This window comes from Microtus ochrogaster, unplaced genomic scaffold (genome assembly GCF_000317375.1).
Source record: "Microtus ochrogaster isolate Prairie Vole_2 unplaced genomic scaffold, MicOch1.0 UNK40, whole genome shotgun sequence".
Taxonomy (NCBI): domain Eukaryota; kingdom Metazoa; phylum Chordata; class Mammalia; order Rodentia; family Cricetidae; genus Microtus; species Microtus ochrogaster.
The window spans coordinates 2,471,148-2,487,372 of record NW_004949138.1 but is presented as its reverse complement, the minus strand read 5'-3'; the positions used below and the strand labels follow the sequence as shown (position 1 = coordinate 2,487,372).

Genomic DNA, 16,225 nt, shown 5'->3' with positions numbered 1-16,225 from the left:
CACACACACACACACACACACACACATTCAAAAATTATCTATATATCCAGTCTTTGTACAAATGTGCATTTTATGATGGATATACCCTTTAAATCTCTCACTCTCCCTCCTCTCTCCCCAGTCAGTTCCTTTTGTTTGCTTAGACAACTTTATTTTCATTGTCTACACATTCCTAATTCATCCAATCCACTTCTGGTGAGAGCATTCTGAAGCCAGCTCTCCTTTGCAGTCCCAACAGGAGGTGGCACTACTCATCTTAAGCATTTAGAAATGTCTAGAAAGAAGTCATTCTGTGGTTCCAGGCCACCAGCTGTTAACATAGTGGCTGAAATTTCAAGACCCAAACTCTTTGTGTTGGTATGAAACTGTAGGGAAGCAAACAGGTGCTTCTCTCGTTTGTTTTCTGTGGATCTGCAACTGCTGGAAATGGAACAGTTCCTTCCAATCTCCCTGTGGAGAGGAAGGGTGAGTATAAAGGACCTGGCAGTTTCTCCAGTTCTGCATGTGTGGCTCACACCACTCAGTGTGACAGAATCCCTGCCCCACAGATGAGCTGATGGTTCTATAGAATCCTCAGCTCCACTATCAGCGTTTTAGGATATATTCTGCCACCAAATGGAATTATTGAAAGGACATCTGAACGGCTCTCTCTGTGGTCAGTGAGCCCATTTCCGAATCAAACTCATTCGAATTGGTGGATTAGTTGAGCTTTCAGTCAGGATACCTAGGTGGTGGTTGGAAAGGAAATGGTCCCCAAACGGAGTGGCAGGACTAGGAGGTGTGGCTTTGGTGGAGTAGGCGTGGTCATGTTGGAGGAAGTGTGTCATTGTGGAGGTGGGCTTTGAGCTCTCATATATGCTCAAGCCATACCGAGTACAACCAATCCCTTCCTCAAGATGTAGGAAGCTTGTGTAACATGAATGGTGGCCTGCTTGTTTGTTGGGGTTTTTTGTCCTGCCCAGTTCCCCACAGTCAGCAAGCCCCAAAGAAAATCACACATAGGTCTCCATAAATTATAAGCTGATTGGCCCATTAGCTCTAGCCTCTCGCTGGCTAACTCTCACATCTTGATTAACTCATTTTTCTGATCTATGTTAGCCATGTGGCTCAGTACCTTTTTTCAGTGGGGCAGGTCACATCCTGCTGCTTCAGTGGTCTGGGCAGGAGTGGGAGGAATCAACTTCCTCCTTCCCAGAATTCTCCTGTTCTCATTACATCATTTCTATTTTCTGTCTGGTTTTCCCGCCTGTATTTTTTCCTACCTGGCCAATCAGCGTTTATTTAAAACATGATTGACAGATTAAAGGCAATTCTCCTGCAAGCTTGGCTACATCTTCAGTACCTTGTCTGCCTGCATGCTGCCCTTCCTTCCATTGATGATAATGAACTAAACCTCTGAACTGTAAGGGAACCACAACCACAGTTAAATGTTTTCCCTTATAAGACTTGCTGTGATAGTGTCTCTTCACAGCAATAAAAACCCTAACTAAAATAGCCCACCTGACCTTTCATTCAGAACTGGATAAAGACAGAGAATTGGCAGACTGTTTTTAAACTTTAGGTATATTAGGCACTACAGAGTTCAGTGAAAATTTTAACTAATATAATAATGTAACATTTTTATAATCAAACTAACCAAAAACATTAAGACAGACACCGTTCAGTGTGTGAAGCAGAAGACTGAGGCCCAGAAATAAATGTTTTATAAAAATGACAAGTGTTTGTGTGTGTGTATCTGTGTGTGTCTGTGTATGCATATGCGTGTGGTAACCTCAGAGACCAGAAGAGAGCATCAAATCCTTTGGAGCTGGAGGTACAGGTGGTTATGAGCCCCTGACATGGGTTCTAGGAATTGAACTCCTATCCATTGCAATAGTCCATTGCTTTCTTTGTTGCTGAACCATCTCTTCTCCTCCCAGATGGTGTTTTTAAGATTACTCATTTCATAAGAGACATGTTTGGTTTAGAACTCAGGCCTTATCTTTTGCTGCAGTATGCTATTGTGCTGATTCTAAAGGAGCTAGAAAGTGCTTGCTAATGTGTTTAGAATTCTCCACAGAGCACAGTGATACAGACCATTGCTCATGGATAAGAGTTATATAGACTGTCAATTCAATATCAGATAAGCAAATAGTGTAATCTCAGGAAACAATTCCAGAATGATTAAACAGTAAATTCTCTTCAAAGAAAATTATATAAACAACAACAAAAGATTTGCTATAGGGTAAACACTATTATTCAAAATAAATGCATTTCTAGCTTTCAAAATGAAAATTTCCCTTTTATTCAGAGCTGTGTTCTTGACATCTAACTTATACTGTACAATAACGACAACCTTGAGTCCATGAACTCTGAAGGGAACCCATGGACTCCACTGACTCCAGAAACATCAACACATACAACTGTTCCAAAAGGCAAATTACTGTCTTAGCTGGAACTAAAAACAACAGAGAAGTCAAGAAAATAGAACTTTCAAGTGATGTGAGGGAAAATTCCATCATTGTGTGCCCAGGGACACGCCCTGGGACCCTATTAAAGTTCCGTGAGGGAAATAATCTCTTTTCAAGGACAAAGTCAGTTGCCACAAAAAGAGACAGCATCCCCTGAAGGCGGAAACAAGGATGACACTGACAGGGTAGTGACTTCCACAGAAAACACAATACATTTTATTGCAGTGGTGTGTGCCGGCCCCTGCTGGGTTGCTGAGTCTATTCTAAGATACAGAAGACAGTAGCTTTGATCAAGCATAAGAAACAAAGAGTTTACTTTTTGAGCGTGGTAGAATTCAAGTCACCACCTGATTAAGAAAAATAGAATTGCCGATGAAGACTGTTGAGGCTGCTTTCTGTGTGGGATTGTCCAGTTACAGAGCTGTGTCTTCAGCATAGAACTTAGTGCCAGAGCACTGTGAAGTGAAGTAATACAGCCAAAAAATCATCTTGACCAGACAAAGGCAAGTTTTCTTCTTACCCCAACAGCAACCTAAAACCCTTATATTTTTGTCACTCATATTAGAAAACATAAAAATCTTCCCAAGCCCCACCTCTTTTCTATCATATTTGTTTTTGTGAAACTTTGTACATGAGGAGGCTATGCCGATGTGGACTTCTGATTAAGGTAGAGAGAATGTATAAAATGAACATTATTTGATGTGTATTCTCCATATGTATGTTTTTGTCCATTCACTTTTTCCTTTTTCATTCTTCCTCTTCCTTCCTATTCTTTGTCCTCCTCTTCCTTCTCCCGGATGAAAATCCAGCAGTCTTGAATTTAAACCTGTTGGCCAAAGCAGCTCACCATCACCATCTTTTCAGCAAAGTGCTCACACTAACATTTCCTTTTTTCTCCAAGTCCTGTCAGAAAAAGGGAGGGAGGAAAGAACTATCTGTGCTCCCAAGAAACTCAGTTCTCTACTCCTGCACCAGAGCATCCAAAGACTCCCCTCTTTTATTTTTGTGCCAGGATCATGTATTAAAGTCTCAGTTCACTAGGACCTGGAAGGAGTGTTGGAAATGTCTCTACTGTTCCGCAGATATCCCCTCTTGTTACACAGCATGGGGCATCAAACTTGCCCAGAGCATGATCCACACACTGCATTGACCTTGACACACAATGAAGAAAGGAACCACCAATTTACCACACTTCCTTATTTCACTCACATCCAGGATTCCTTAGAACTTCTCTTTCCTTGTTGGCCTATATTTCTAAAGTACATTGTTTACTACTGTTGTGTTTAATCACCTCCACTGATGTATTTTTACCTGTCTCCCTCCTTCCACTGCATCATTTTCCCAGAAGTACTATGATGTAGGACCTAAATAATACATACATACATACATACGAATCTCACATGCTTAACTACACACACACACACACACACACAAACACAAATAATCACATGCTTAACTATAACCAAACAGTACATTCCCTGATCACCTTTCTTTGTCCAACTGAAACCTTGTGTCCTTTGCCTACCACCCCATCCTCCCAGTTCATTGTAGCCCAATCGGCTCTCAGTTCCTGTAGTTAATACCCAGTTCTACAGAATTGCATCCTTTGGATAACCCCTCTTGTTCTCTGTCCTGTTGGTGAATCTCTAGGTGGTGTTGAGCTGTGTGCACATGGCTCCTGGCAGCTTTCTTACTGTGATGTTGGCAGGCATGGCCTTGAAGGGGAAGATGAGAAATGCAATGGGATTCAAGTCTCAGTATATTCAATCATACAGTTTCACTTAGCTGAAGTAATTTTATAAAAAGATGTTTCCTTACAGGTTATCTGACTTCCCATTCAATACAGGAAAAAAATGTAAATGTTTGATTTTTTCCTGTTTGTCTTCTCAGAAAAAGATGGCAAACAATATACTACTGTATTCCTTCATAGAGTATAGGTGCTTCAAAGTCTAACAACAAGGAGTCTGCTCATCTCTCCCGTGTGAGTCTTTTATAAGAAATCCATTGACTAGGGGTCTGGGGAACTTTTAAGGTCCAGAACTACCCCAAAACTACTAAGAATAGTTTCATCTATGGTAGAACCAAAGGAATGGTAGAACTTAGTATGTGTGAAACATGTAGGTCTGAAGCTGGGAACTGAAAATTTTAAAATATTGCTTGGAAAAACCCTAGATACATAATGAGATCCTTAGTTCATGAATGAGAAGATCTTCAGATGACAGTATTCCTCACTAAGGCTCATGGGCAATAGACTTACTTCCAGAAATTGAGGAAACATCACAGGAAGAACCTAAGAGTTGTAGGCTAGAGAGAAGTGTCATGAAGTGTTGTCTTCTTGATCTGACATGGCTGTTTTACATGGGAACACAGCAGTTGCTGGTCAAGACCAAAGTGAACTCACTCTTATTATTCTGCTAAATGGATATAGCATCAAATTGTCCTGTAAATTTGTCTATCTGCCTGTAGAATAGTACAGATCTCAGAAGTCATGAGATTACATTTCTTTGGGCAGTGGATGGTGGTTAACACAGAAACTCACAGCTGTTCAGAGTGCAAAGAATAAACGTCATCAGAGTCGTCAGTCACAAATGGATATCAATATCACACTTCCTCCCAAGGCTCAAGGGCCATCATGAAAGAGTGTGCAGAAAGATTATAACAGCCAGAGGTCAGGGAGGACTCAAGAAAAGGAGTGCCTTTTTGATTTAATGGGGCCTTCACACTCATGGACTCAGCAGCTTTGGGTGCCTGCATAAAACCAGTACAAGATCAAGTCATTCATCATTATAGCACAGAGCAGGAAGGTGTTGAGAAGATTGAGAAGAACTGTCCTCACTGGGGAGCAGAGGCCAGTAGGTAGCTTCTGGGGGAGGGAGGGTCACATTCTATCATGGAGCAGGAAGGTGTTGACAAGAACCCTCCTAACTGGAGACTGTGTACAGTTCATAGTTACTGGGGTAGGAAGGGTCAGCATTTCAGCATGGAGCAGGAAGGTGTTGACAAGAACCCTCCTCACTGGGGAGCTGTGGACAGCTGGTAGCTTCTTAGGGAGGGACGGTTGGTTTTCTTTATGGGTATGGCTACTGGTAAGTGGACTATGCTCAAATGGATGTCCCCATACCCAGGATCATATGGGCAGCGTAAATTGGAGTTGAAGGGGATGAAATAAAAGGAGAGGACCTTATGTAAGGGGTAGGAGGTAGAAGTGGATCTAGAAGTTAGGAGGAAGAATGGGGCTGAATAATTTTGAAATACATTATATGAAATTCTCAATTTTTTTTTTAAATTTCAGCATGGTATGGGGAGGGGCTCACAAATCTCCACCCCATTTCAGGAACTATTAGCACGTCATGGCTGCTGGAGGAAGACAAGTGCTTTGGGATTGTGGCCACCAGTAGGATGACACCATGGCAATGTATATATATGGGCAACACAGACTGGACTCAGTGGGTTAAATTCATAAGTAAGTAAATAAATAATGGTGTGGATGAAGTTGGGAGGGAGATGAGATTTGATCAGTCATTCTGAGATTAGTTGAGACTAATGTGATCAAGACAGATTGTATACATGTATGAAATTTAAAACAATAAATAAAATAGCATTACAAAAGAAAGCATACTCTCCTTTTTGTAGAAACAGATGTTTCTAAAGTTGGCACAAAGTCCTGGACTACCAAAGCTATCTTGAAAGAGGAGACTGAAAATTGAGGGCACTTATCTTTCCATTTTGGAACTTGCTACAAAGCAAAGTAATAAAGACAGCAAAGAGCTGGGATACAGATAGACATAGTCAGCATAATATAATTTTGAGGCCAGAAATAGCTAGGTATGGTAGTACACACCTGCACTCCTTCCTCTCAGGGGACTGAAGCAGAAGGACCATAAGTTTGAGACTATGCTGAGTTTTCTAGAAAGACTCTAAGTAAAAAAAAAAATTATGTTCTGAGGTAAACTGCAATAGTTAATCTTAATTGTCAGCTTCATTGGAGCTAGAATTGCAATAGAAATGATCCTTTGGCATGTTTATGTGTTTAAGTAGTTCTAGAAAAACTACTTAAAGAGAAAAGATCCATTTTACATGTGGCTGTCAGTGTCCTATGGACTTGAAACCCTGAGTGAATAGAAAGAGAAGCAGGTTGAGCAACAGCATTAATTTCCTGAGCCTTTTGATTGTGAATGCAATGTAATGGTCACCTCACTCAGTTGCTACTGTACCTTCCTCATGAACTCCAAACCAAACAAATGTCCCTTTTTAGCAAGGTTTCTTGTCAGATATTTGGTTATAGCAACCAGAAGAGTAACACATGCACTAGTCATCACATTCATAATCCACTGATTTATGAACATCACTTTCAGACCTCTCAGCTGGAAATAGTGTTTTGAACAAATGAGGCTAACTGCAAAACTCATACAATATATACAACTTAATCCAAAATAGATCAAAGGCACAAGCCCAAGAGACTACAGTATAAAATTCTGAGAAGAAAAGAGAGGAATAAATATTCATTACACTGGATTTCTCACAGATATGACTCCAAAAACATAAGAAGAAAAATGAAGACAGGTTGGCTTTCTCTACAATTAATACCAATGTGTTTCAGGGGAGTCAAATGTCAATCTACAAAATGAGAGGAGAAAATCACAAACCATGTGCTTCATAAGGGACTTGGTTCTGCAAATCATAAAGAACTCTTGAGAGTTAATAATGAAAAGAGAGCCCAATTGAAACTGGGGAAAAGTTGGAAAGTAACAGTTCTGAAAAGAAGAAAGATAAATGACCAAACCACAGTCAAGTTATAGTGTAAGTACCTGTTAGGAAGCTCTAACACAAAAGGAACCAGTATCCAGTTCTCTTGTATTCAAGAGGCCACCATACTTCACATTTGGTGTCTACATCCTCCATACATTCGTTAAGTTCACATACAAACTTCTATTGTATATCTTTTTACCTGCTGTGGGACAATGACCTTGTACTTTGTAAAGATTTGTTACTTGTACTTTAATAAAATTCTGGTTGGTTGATTAGCTCAGGCTTCTTATTAACTAATTCTTACATCTTAGATTAGCCCATTATTCTTGTCTATGTTTGCCACATGGCTTGGTACCTTTTATCAGTGAGGCAGTCTCATCTTGCTTGTTCTGTGTTTGGCTTCCTCTGTGTCAGCTGTAGACTGACTCTTTCCTTCTCCAAGAATTCTCCTTTTTGCTTTCTTGCCTCTACTTCCTTCCTGGTTGCCCTGCCTATACTTCCTGCCTGGTTACTGACCAATCAGCATTGTACATTACTGTGTTTTGTTTTTTTGAAATTTTTGACTGCAGAGAGACATTTAGTTCTGGGGACTGTTAAGCTAAACCAACACATATGCTTTAAAGGTATCTTAATTTCAAAATATAGGTCTAAGGATATATTGGTTTGGAAAAGAGGTTCTTTTGTTTCCACAGAAGATAAGAATCTGTGGATCTCTTCCAGACTAATGTGGTTTGATGGACCAAGACCACCCATGAACACCTCCAAAAATTACTTTGCTCAACAAAAAGAAGAAAGTAGTTTGGAGAGAACTATGCACAGATTCCCTAAATGATTGTTTATCAATGTCTGTTTACATTTAAATGTTGATATGCTGTAGAGATTTGCATTGGTATGGATCTTGCTTTATTGATACAAATTTAAGGTCAATTTTGTTATATGTATATTTCTGGTCTTGACTAAGGTATTGTGTTTGTGCAGCTCATTTAGAAATGTAATGTATAATTAAGAAATATAGTTTAATAGATAATCATCTATAATAGTCAAGCTTGTAGTCATGTTAGTTAGGTTTTCTAGATATACAGAAATATATTTCAGTTAGATAGGTATTTTTCAAATCTTTCAGAGAGCTTCAGAATATGGCATTTAAATGTTTTAATAACTTAGGACTTTTCATGACATGAGACACATCTGCTCTTGGCAGCACCAATTATGTCAAGAGGATGATGGATATCGAAGAGGTTCCTTATGGAGTTGGTTAGCCAGTTGGACAAGAAACTACTCTTGCCTGGACTGCTTGATGTCATGCTGTATGAACTGGACATGTAGGACCCACAGAAAAAAGAAAGACTGCTGAACTTGAATAAAGGTAAGACTGTCCTTTAGGGTTTCTGATTCATTAAAGAGTCTCCAAGACATTCTGCAGGACACAGAAGAAAGTGACTGATAAACTGCCAATATAGGTGGAACTGTCTTTAAAATTTCCTGCTTTATGGAAAAGTCAGTTGGATACTATGGACCTGTGGGCTGAAGATTGGATGTACCAAAGATACAGAAGAACTTTGGGTGACTTTTCAGGCAGCAAGGTGTCTCTTGTCATTTCTAGAGTTTTGAAGTTGCTTACAATAAACTTTCTATTCACTTTCTGTTAACTTAGGTAATATTATATCCTTCTAGGGTTTTTGATGGAGTTAAAGAATAGATAGTTACAATTATAGTTTTTCTTAGTTATGATAAAAGATAAAATCGATATAAATATTGTAACTGTCATTTTGCTTGACACCTGTTTTTTATATGTAATTTTACTATGTAAAATTAAAACTTTTCTTTTTTATTTAAACAAAAGGGGAAAAGGTATGGGAGGTTCTTCTGTTTATTTGTTGTTGTTATTGATTAAAGAAACTTCTTTGGCCTATAACAAGGCAGAACTTAGCTAGGTGGAGAAAACTAAACCGAATGCTGGGAAAAAGAAGGCAGAGTCAGGGAGAAGCCATGTAGCCTTACTGAAGACAGATGCCAGAAATTTATCTGGTAAGCCACAGCCATATGGTGATACACAGATTAATGGAGATGGGCTAGTTTAGGGTATGAGAGTTGGCCAGAAATACACTTAAGCTATTGGCCAAACAATTTGCAAATAACACAGTTTCTATGTGATTATTTTGGTGCAGCCTGGAACAAAACAGGCGGTCTCCACAACACTTACCCGCTAAGGGAAAAACAGTACAAGACCAGGGAAGACAGCCACCTTGTAGAAGAGACCGAGTGTGACCCTCAGCATTGGTTCCCTCCAGCAGCTTCTTTTTTTCAGAAGTGTTTATGTTTTGTGCTCAAGCAGTTTTTCCTTCAACACTGCTATGATGTCTTTCTGGGTTAGTCAAATTTGAGAAACTAGAGCACATGTAGCATTTACCTGAAACCCATTCAGAAATGTAGTGTTTCGCTCTTACAGCCCATGGCCCCTGAAGTGACTTTTTATTGAAATTGTCAAAGAGTTTTCACAGCTTCCCTGCACTATAAAGCATGGGCACTGAATCTAAAGCAGTTTAATACTGGTGCCTGCCCTACATCTTTAAAAATTTCCTCAAGTGTTCTGGGAAAAGAAGTTAGTGCCAATGTTGTGCCTTTTCTGACATTTAAAATGTATTTAATCAGTTAATTATGAAATGTACACAATGGAAACAATATTATACCTATGTATGAGTTATATACATAATATATAATTTATTTCATTTTATTCTTGTGTGTGCATGTATGTGTGTACGTATGTATGTATGTGAGTGTGTGCACGTGCACATGCAGGTACCCAAATTGACTAGAAGACAGCATCAAACCCTCAGGAGCTACAGTTGCAGGAGGCTATAAGGGTTCATGAGCTGCTGACATAGGTGGTGGGCACTGAACCCGAGTCCTCTGGAAGAGTATAAGTATTCTTAACCACTGAGTCATTGCTCCAGATCATCCTGTATGCTAAATCTTAGAGCAAATATCAGATGCAGATTCATCAATGCTTTGGCAGTCACCTGGTGCCTGCAGTCTGCTCCACATTCTCTATACTGTTGTCTGGCACTTTGGTAACAAACAAGAGTCATGCAGTAAATTCCACATTTACTACCAATACATTTCTTGCTTGAGAGTAACCAAAGTATAAAGTAAAAGTAAAACAATCAACCAGTTCAATCTACAAAAAGTAGGATTTATAAAAAGCAGAACCTTAGATGTTGACTTGATTGTTTTGTTTTGTCCTACATCAGTAATATGACTCTTAGGAGGTGTGAGGAAAACATATGTGCATATTTTGAAACTACTTTGTATTCTCACTGTACATGTTATTGGCTTTTAATACACTACAAACAGGGTCAAGGCTATATACATTAAATTATGTGTAAAGGGTAAAGTTGCTTATATATTTTATGTTTCAATTAAACTACAACTGTGAGGAAATCAAATATTTTACTATAAGGAAAATCTAATCCTTGGAAGGTGGTGATTGGTCCACAATAATTTTATCTTGTCCTTCTTACTTCAATGAGTACTTCTCAACAGAAGAACAATGAGGAATATCTAGAATTGCAAGGCTCCTTTGTTTTCAAAATGGATCTCTGTTTACACAGACTGCTGGGCCATATTATCAAAGAATAATAATACAGCAATAATTCTTTAGCCTGACTTGGACAGTGTCCACACTCGGAAGAGATAAGCTTCCTTTCCCAAGAAGAATAACTGACTCTAAGATTTAGTTAAGAAGTAGATCAAACATTTAGCACTCTTTCATGTTTGTGTCAAATGGGAGTGGGAAGAAGTCCACTGGCAATATGGGTAGTTTTAGACAGGCACTTTCTAACGTGAAACTGCGCAAAGGAATGCTGATATTCAAATTACCAACAATATGTCTAGTTGCTCTTTTCCCCTCCTGTTTATAAAGCATTCTATTTTTAAATCTTAGATCTCTAGTCTGCATACCATGTGTGCCTGGTACCTACAGAGGCTGGAACAGGTCCTGGAACATATGGAACTATACTTGCTGGCAGTTGAAAGGTGCACTTGTGTGTGGCAGGAACCAAACCTGGGTCCTCTGAAAGAGCAGCCAGTGTTCCTAATAGCTAACATTGGAGACATCTCTCCAGCGTCTTCTGTAGTTTCCAGTGGGATGTTATTTGGGGGATCCCATATAGTTTGGACTAGTCACTATGATTTAAGAAATGTCAGTCCAGTTAGGGAGTTCTCTGTACTGTCATTTCTGTCCTCCTGATACTATGCCCTCTTGTTAGTCACTGTTTCACTTTGGAAACAGTGGGATGGAAGGAGAGGTGGCAGCTGACTACAAATCTTCACTAAGAGAAAACCCAAGTTTAGGAGGAACCTGGGCTTATGTCCGGCTGTTACTACAGATCATTGTAAGTTTGTGTGTTCACAGGAATTTCACTCATAAAATTCTCATAATTAACAGCACATGCTGGTTCTATTCAGGATGATGACGTATGAGTTCTAACTTCAGTCTGGACTCTCTTACCCTCTTCCTCTTCACATGTCCATCCCATGGTCCAAAAGCATCCCAGAGCTTCCTGAATTTTCATGTGAGTCTCTCCAGACTGCTCTATAGCTAGGCTACTAAAGACCCTCAGCCCTTCTTTTCTTTGTTTTTGGGATGAACATGTTTGAGTAGTCCCTGCAATCAGAGGTCCCCGGAGGTCTGACAATTAAAACTGAGAAAGCAACCAAAAAACTATCAGAAAGTAGGCCCACAGTTCCACAAGGCATGGTTTCCTAGATGAAATGTCAACCTGAATGAGAGGTGTTACTGGAGAGACAAACCATATTCTAAAGCTGACTCTTGGTGATGGTTAAATGAATACAAGACAAAAATTTACTTAACCACCACATATTTTAAAATGGATGAATTTTATAATACCCAAATATATCTTAGTAATGTTGTTAAAAATTATTTTCTTTTATAAGGACAATCCTAAGATTAAGAGAGGTAAAATGCTACATAGGAAATGAGTGTTGGAGAAAAAGCAAAACTTAGGCCAAAAGGAGAAGTCACATTCCCCCATGGACTAGAAATCTTGCTTTAGCTCATTAAAACTGACGGATATCAGTTAAATAAAACGCCTGCTCAGAATGTAACTTATACTGAAAACAAAAGTTGCTACGTGCTGTCAAGGTTGTAGAAAGCACTGTAACATCAAAGAGGCCCTGCCTGGTGTCAGATTCAAGTCCATTCAGGTAATGTGTTCTCTAAAAGCCTGTTCTCGGGCAGGCTGGCTCATCGATCTATGGCAGAAAAGGGGGAAAACAGTAATCAAATAAAGATATTAAAAATGCACCCTTCAGAACATCTAGAAGATAAGCCATTTCTTTTGTAAGAGAGGTTGCTATTACAAAAACACCTATGGGGGAATAGGAAGCCAGATGCTCACCCATGGAGAGATCTCTCTGCTCTGCACAGGTCCCTGAGCAGGGAGAGTGGGGAATGCCCTCGGGCTCGTTGGTGTATTTCTGCTTGATTTTGTGAGCATGGGCACCAATGCCATGTTGCTTCCTTTTCCACTTGTCTCTGCTGAGTACTGTAAGGGACTGCACTTTGCTGTCTGCCTGTCACTTCTGTTTGGACAATGGGTTAAAGAGCATGTATTCCTGTCTCCCTACTTATACATGGGGAAATGGAGCTTGCTGGTGAGTTATGTCCAGGGGGCTTCTGCTTTAGGTAGAATTCTGATATCCTTCTTTGTAACATGATTAATAAAAACCCAGAGACAGAAATTGGGCTTCAACCAAAAGGTCAGAAAAGCAAAACAACCAGTCACTAGCTTCTACCTCTACCTCAGTCTGAAATGGCAATCCTGTCTCCAGGAATCTCAGAATGAGACTGTGTCTGAGAGCTGTCTCCTCCCATCTTATATTCCTGTCTAGGGCTGGGATTAAAGGTGTGTACCACTACCACCAGGTTTCTATGAAAATTAGTGTGGTTACTAGGATTAAAGGTGTGTGTCACCACTGCCTCATCTATAAGGCTGACCAGGGCAGCTGTTTTACTCTCTGATCTTCAGGATAGCTTTGTTTATTAAAATACAAATGATATATCGTTATACTTCTTTCCATACCTCACTGTTGAGCTTGTTTATCTGCTGCTTGGTTTCTTCAGCCTTGATGAACAGAACAGCAGCTCCAATCTCTGCATCTGAAAAGCAGCATGCACAAAGTAGCCTTTAGGAACACAGTGTGTATTCAGGCTTTGGGATGGCTTCAGTGTGGAAGGAAGGCTGTCACCTCAAACAACCCTGCTGCTTGAGCTCATGGGTTTTTTCTTCCCAGGACTAGACAAATCTCTTCCTTCTTTGTGGGGCAGACTCACAGCACAGTGGTTGGGACTGCACTGGCTGCATGTGTGCCCACACACCACCATCAGCATGTTCTAACACTGTATCTCTGGGTCTTTTCATTCTCATTGTCACTCCCTATGCCGCCCGCACTGACCATTGGAAAAGAAATTTGCTTTGCCCCTGAGAACATTTCATTCCAGTCCTGTTTCAGGGACTAATCTCTCTTGCATGCTTCATATTTTTCCCACTCCACTGCTCTCATTTCTGAGTTCTCTTCTCTACTTCTCCCTACTCTGTCCAGGATGAGAAGCACAAATCAGTCATGTCTTTGGCAAGGAAAAGATTTGATGATGTGACAGAATTAGTCTGCCACTGATCAGTTGTGAAGAGAATACTTGTTTGCAAAGAAGAAAAATCACTCAGAACAGATCAAAGTAGATAGGAGAGCTGATTTTATAGAGATGTTTTCAGACAGTCAACAGACCATTCCCATCATATACAATAGGCCAATGCTCCTTTATGGGAGACATCAGTGAATAAAGAACCCAGCAAAGGGAAAAGAAATTTAAAGACAATTAGGCAGTGTGTTTGGATTTCATGATAAAGGCTGATATGAAAAGTTCTAGTTTTTAAGCACTGAAGTTGAGGCATACAAATACATTTATACTTTTAAAATGTTCTCTCTGCATTAAAAAGCAGTATGAAGACAAGAGAAATTTGGTGGCAATTCAGACACGGTATAAGAAGAAGAAGGACATGTATAATAGAAGAAGGACAGGTCTAGGCAGAACTGAGAATCATTTAAAAAGTAGAATAAAGAAAAATTTTTGCTTAAATATTTGAGCATGGGGCTTAATGATGGGACAAGGAAAAGGAAGAAGTTAAGAGGTGGGTGGGTGGAAAAGCCAAGGCTCTGTACATGGCCCCTAGGAGGTCACGAGGAAAATGCTGCTGCTAAGATTCACAACTGGCTTTTGTGGAAAACACAACAGTTTGATGTAATTATTATTTCCTTGACTGTTGCTCCAAAGTAAAGCCAACATGCAAAATTTAGTTGAGTTAATGACCTTAGACTCTATTCTTTCTCCAGTTGCATCAAGTCTTAGGTGGACCCTCTGTTTTCCCAGGAGGCAGTGAGTGCTAGAAAGGATTAATTTCCAATAAAATTCTAAATTTACTAAAGAGCGGAGCTTCCTCCCTCTTGTCTTCCTCAGGTTTGGGCTTATGCAGGGAGTGGCTAGCTAGCAGGAGAATGGAACACAAGGATCTTAACATTTGGTCAGAAGCAGGGAATGACTGGGCCAAGGTCTTACATACCAATTTTCTTCATTGTTTTTTATCTACAAGTATTTAACAGCCTTTCAGTGTTCTGTCTTTCCTTAGAGTTTATTTCTTATTTCTGGACCTGATTATATTGACAGATCCATTTTGTGGATGAGATTGACAGAAGTGGAAAGAGGTCAAATTGGGCTCAGGTTGGAGATGTCCTCACACTAATTCACCGTCCTTCCAGGTTGGTGTCTCAGAGTCAACTGTCTTACTTCATTTCAAGGTTCTTTATTCTGATAGTCTGAAGAAAAAACCTCTCATGAAATAAATGATTAGAGACTACCAACATTTCTGGAGCACACAAACAAACATGATATTTCTGCTAGGTAGTGTTTTGTGAATTCATCTGGATGTATAATAGGAAAATAGGGCACCCCCTGATGATTACTCTGTCAAGGATGGTAAATGGTGGGCATGGGCCTGATTAGAGAGCAATGACAAACAATTACTTTGGTACCTGGAAGTGGCTCCGACTCAAGTCAAATCACTAAGTGTCTTATATAACCCATAGAATTAAAAGGCCACAGTGTCAAACACCACACATTAGAGAAAACATCATTCTCAAAGATGATTAACAGGTGCTTACCTCCAAGGGTAGGGGAAATTCTGGGCTCCGACCTGATTTGTTCAGAGCCAAAGTCAAAAGTCTGAGTCTCCTTACTGCTATTGCCATCTTCAGTTCCATCAACAATCCTGCGTCAAGTACAGGAAATTAGTTGACTGTGCACTTAGCTTTATGAATTCCAGAATTTATAGAATACCTCTAGGACACTTGTATTCAATTTCTAAATTCCGGGTGCCATAAGGTGCCAGCCCCACAGTAACTGCTTTCTGGGATAACGCTTGGGGGCATGACTTTTAGCTTTGTGTTTGTAACATGCTCTGCAGAGCTTGAAAACAAGTTTTAAAAAGAAGCGTGTGTCATTTAAGGATTTCTGTATTTTTCACAATTAGAATTACAGTGTATGGGACACATGGCACAGCACGAAGTGGAAGCAAAGTTGACTGCACTTAGGGCTTATTCACTTTAAAATATGAAACTCGAAACTTTAAAGCTGTAGATGTGGTTCACATTTTAGCTTACATTTTATTTTTGTTGGACAATGATGATATAGAAATTAGACTTATTTATTCTCAGGCTTAAAAACCAGGCTAAGAACACACATACACGTTGTATAATATTTTATTTGTGTTCTGACAAATAAAACTTGCCTAAAAGATTAGAGAAGCAGAGCAGCCATCCACCAGAAACTTTACTAAACTTCAGACTAAATGGGGAGAAGTCCTGTCTCTACAAATTCTCAGACTGAATGGGGAGGGAGTCCTGTCTCTACAAATTCTCAGACTGAATGGGAGGGGGTCCTGTCTCTACAA

The 16,225-nt window shown here is 39.7% G+C and overlaps 1 protein-coding gene across 1 annotated transcript in view; it reads right to left on the bottom strand.

Moving 5' to 3' along the window:
- Kcnh8 (potassium voltage-gated channel subfamily H member 8) overlaps window positions 1–16,225 on the bottom strand; it is a 484,346-nt gene that overhangs the window by 3,408 nt on the left and 464,713 nt on the right. Inside the window, exons 14-15 of the mRNA XM_005368749.3 lie at window positions 15,438–15,544; window positions 13,304–13,380 (exon numbers count right to left, since the gene is read on the bottom strand). Coding sequence (XP_005368806.1) covers window positions 13,304–13,380; window positions 15,438–15,544 — 184 coding nt within the window. The remainder of the gene's footprint in view (window positions 1–13,303; window positions 13,381–15,437; window positions 15,545–16,225) is intronic.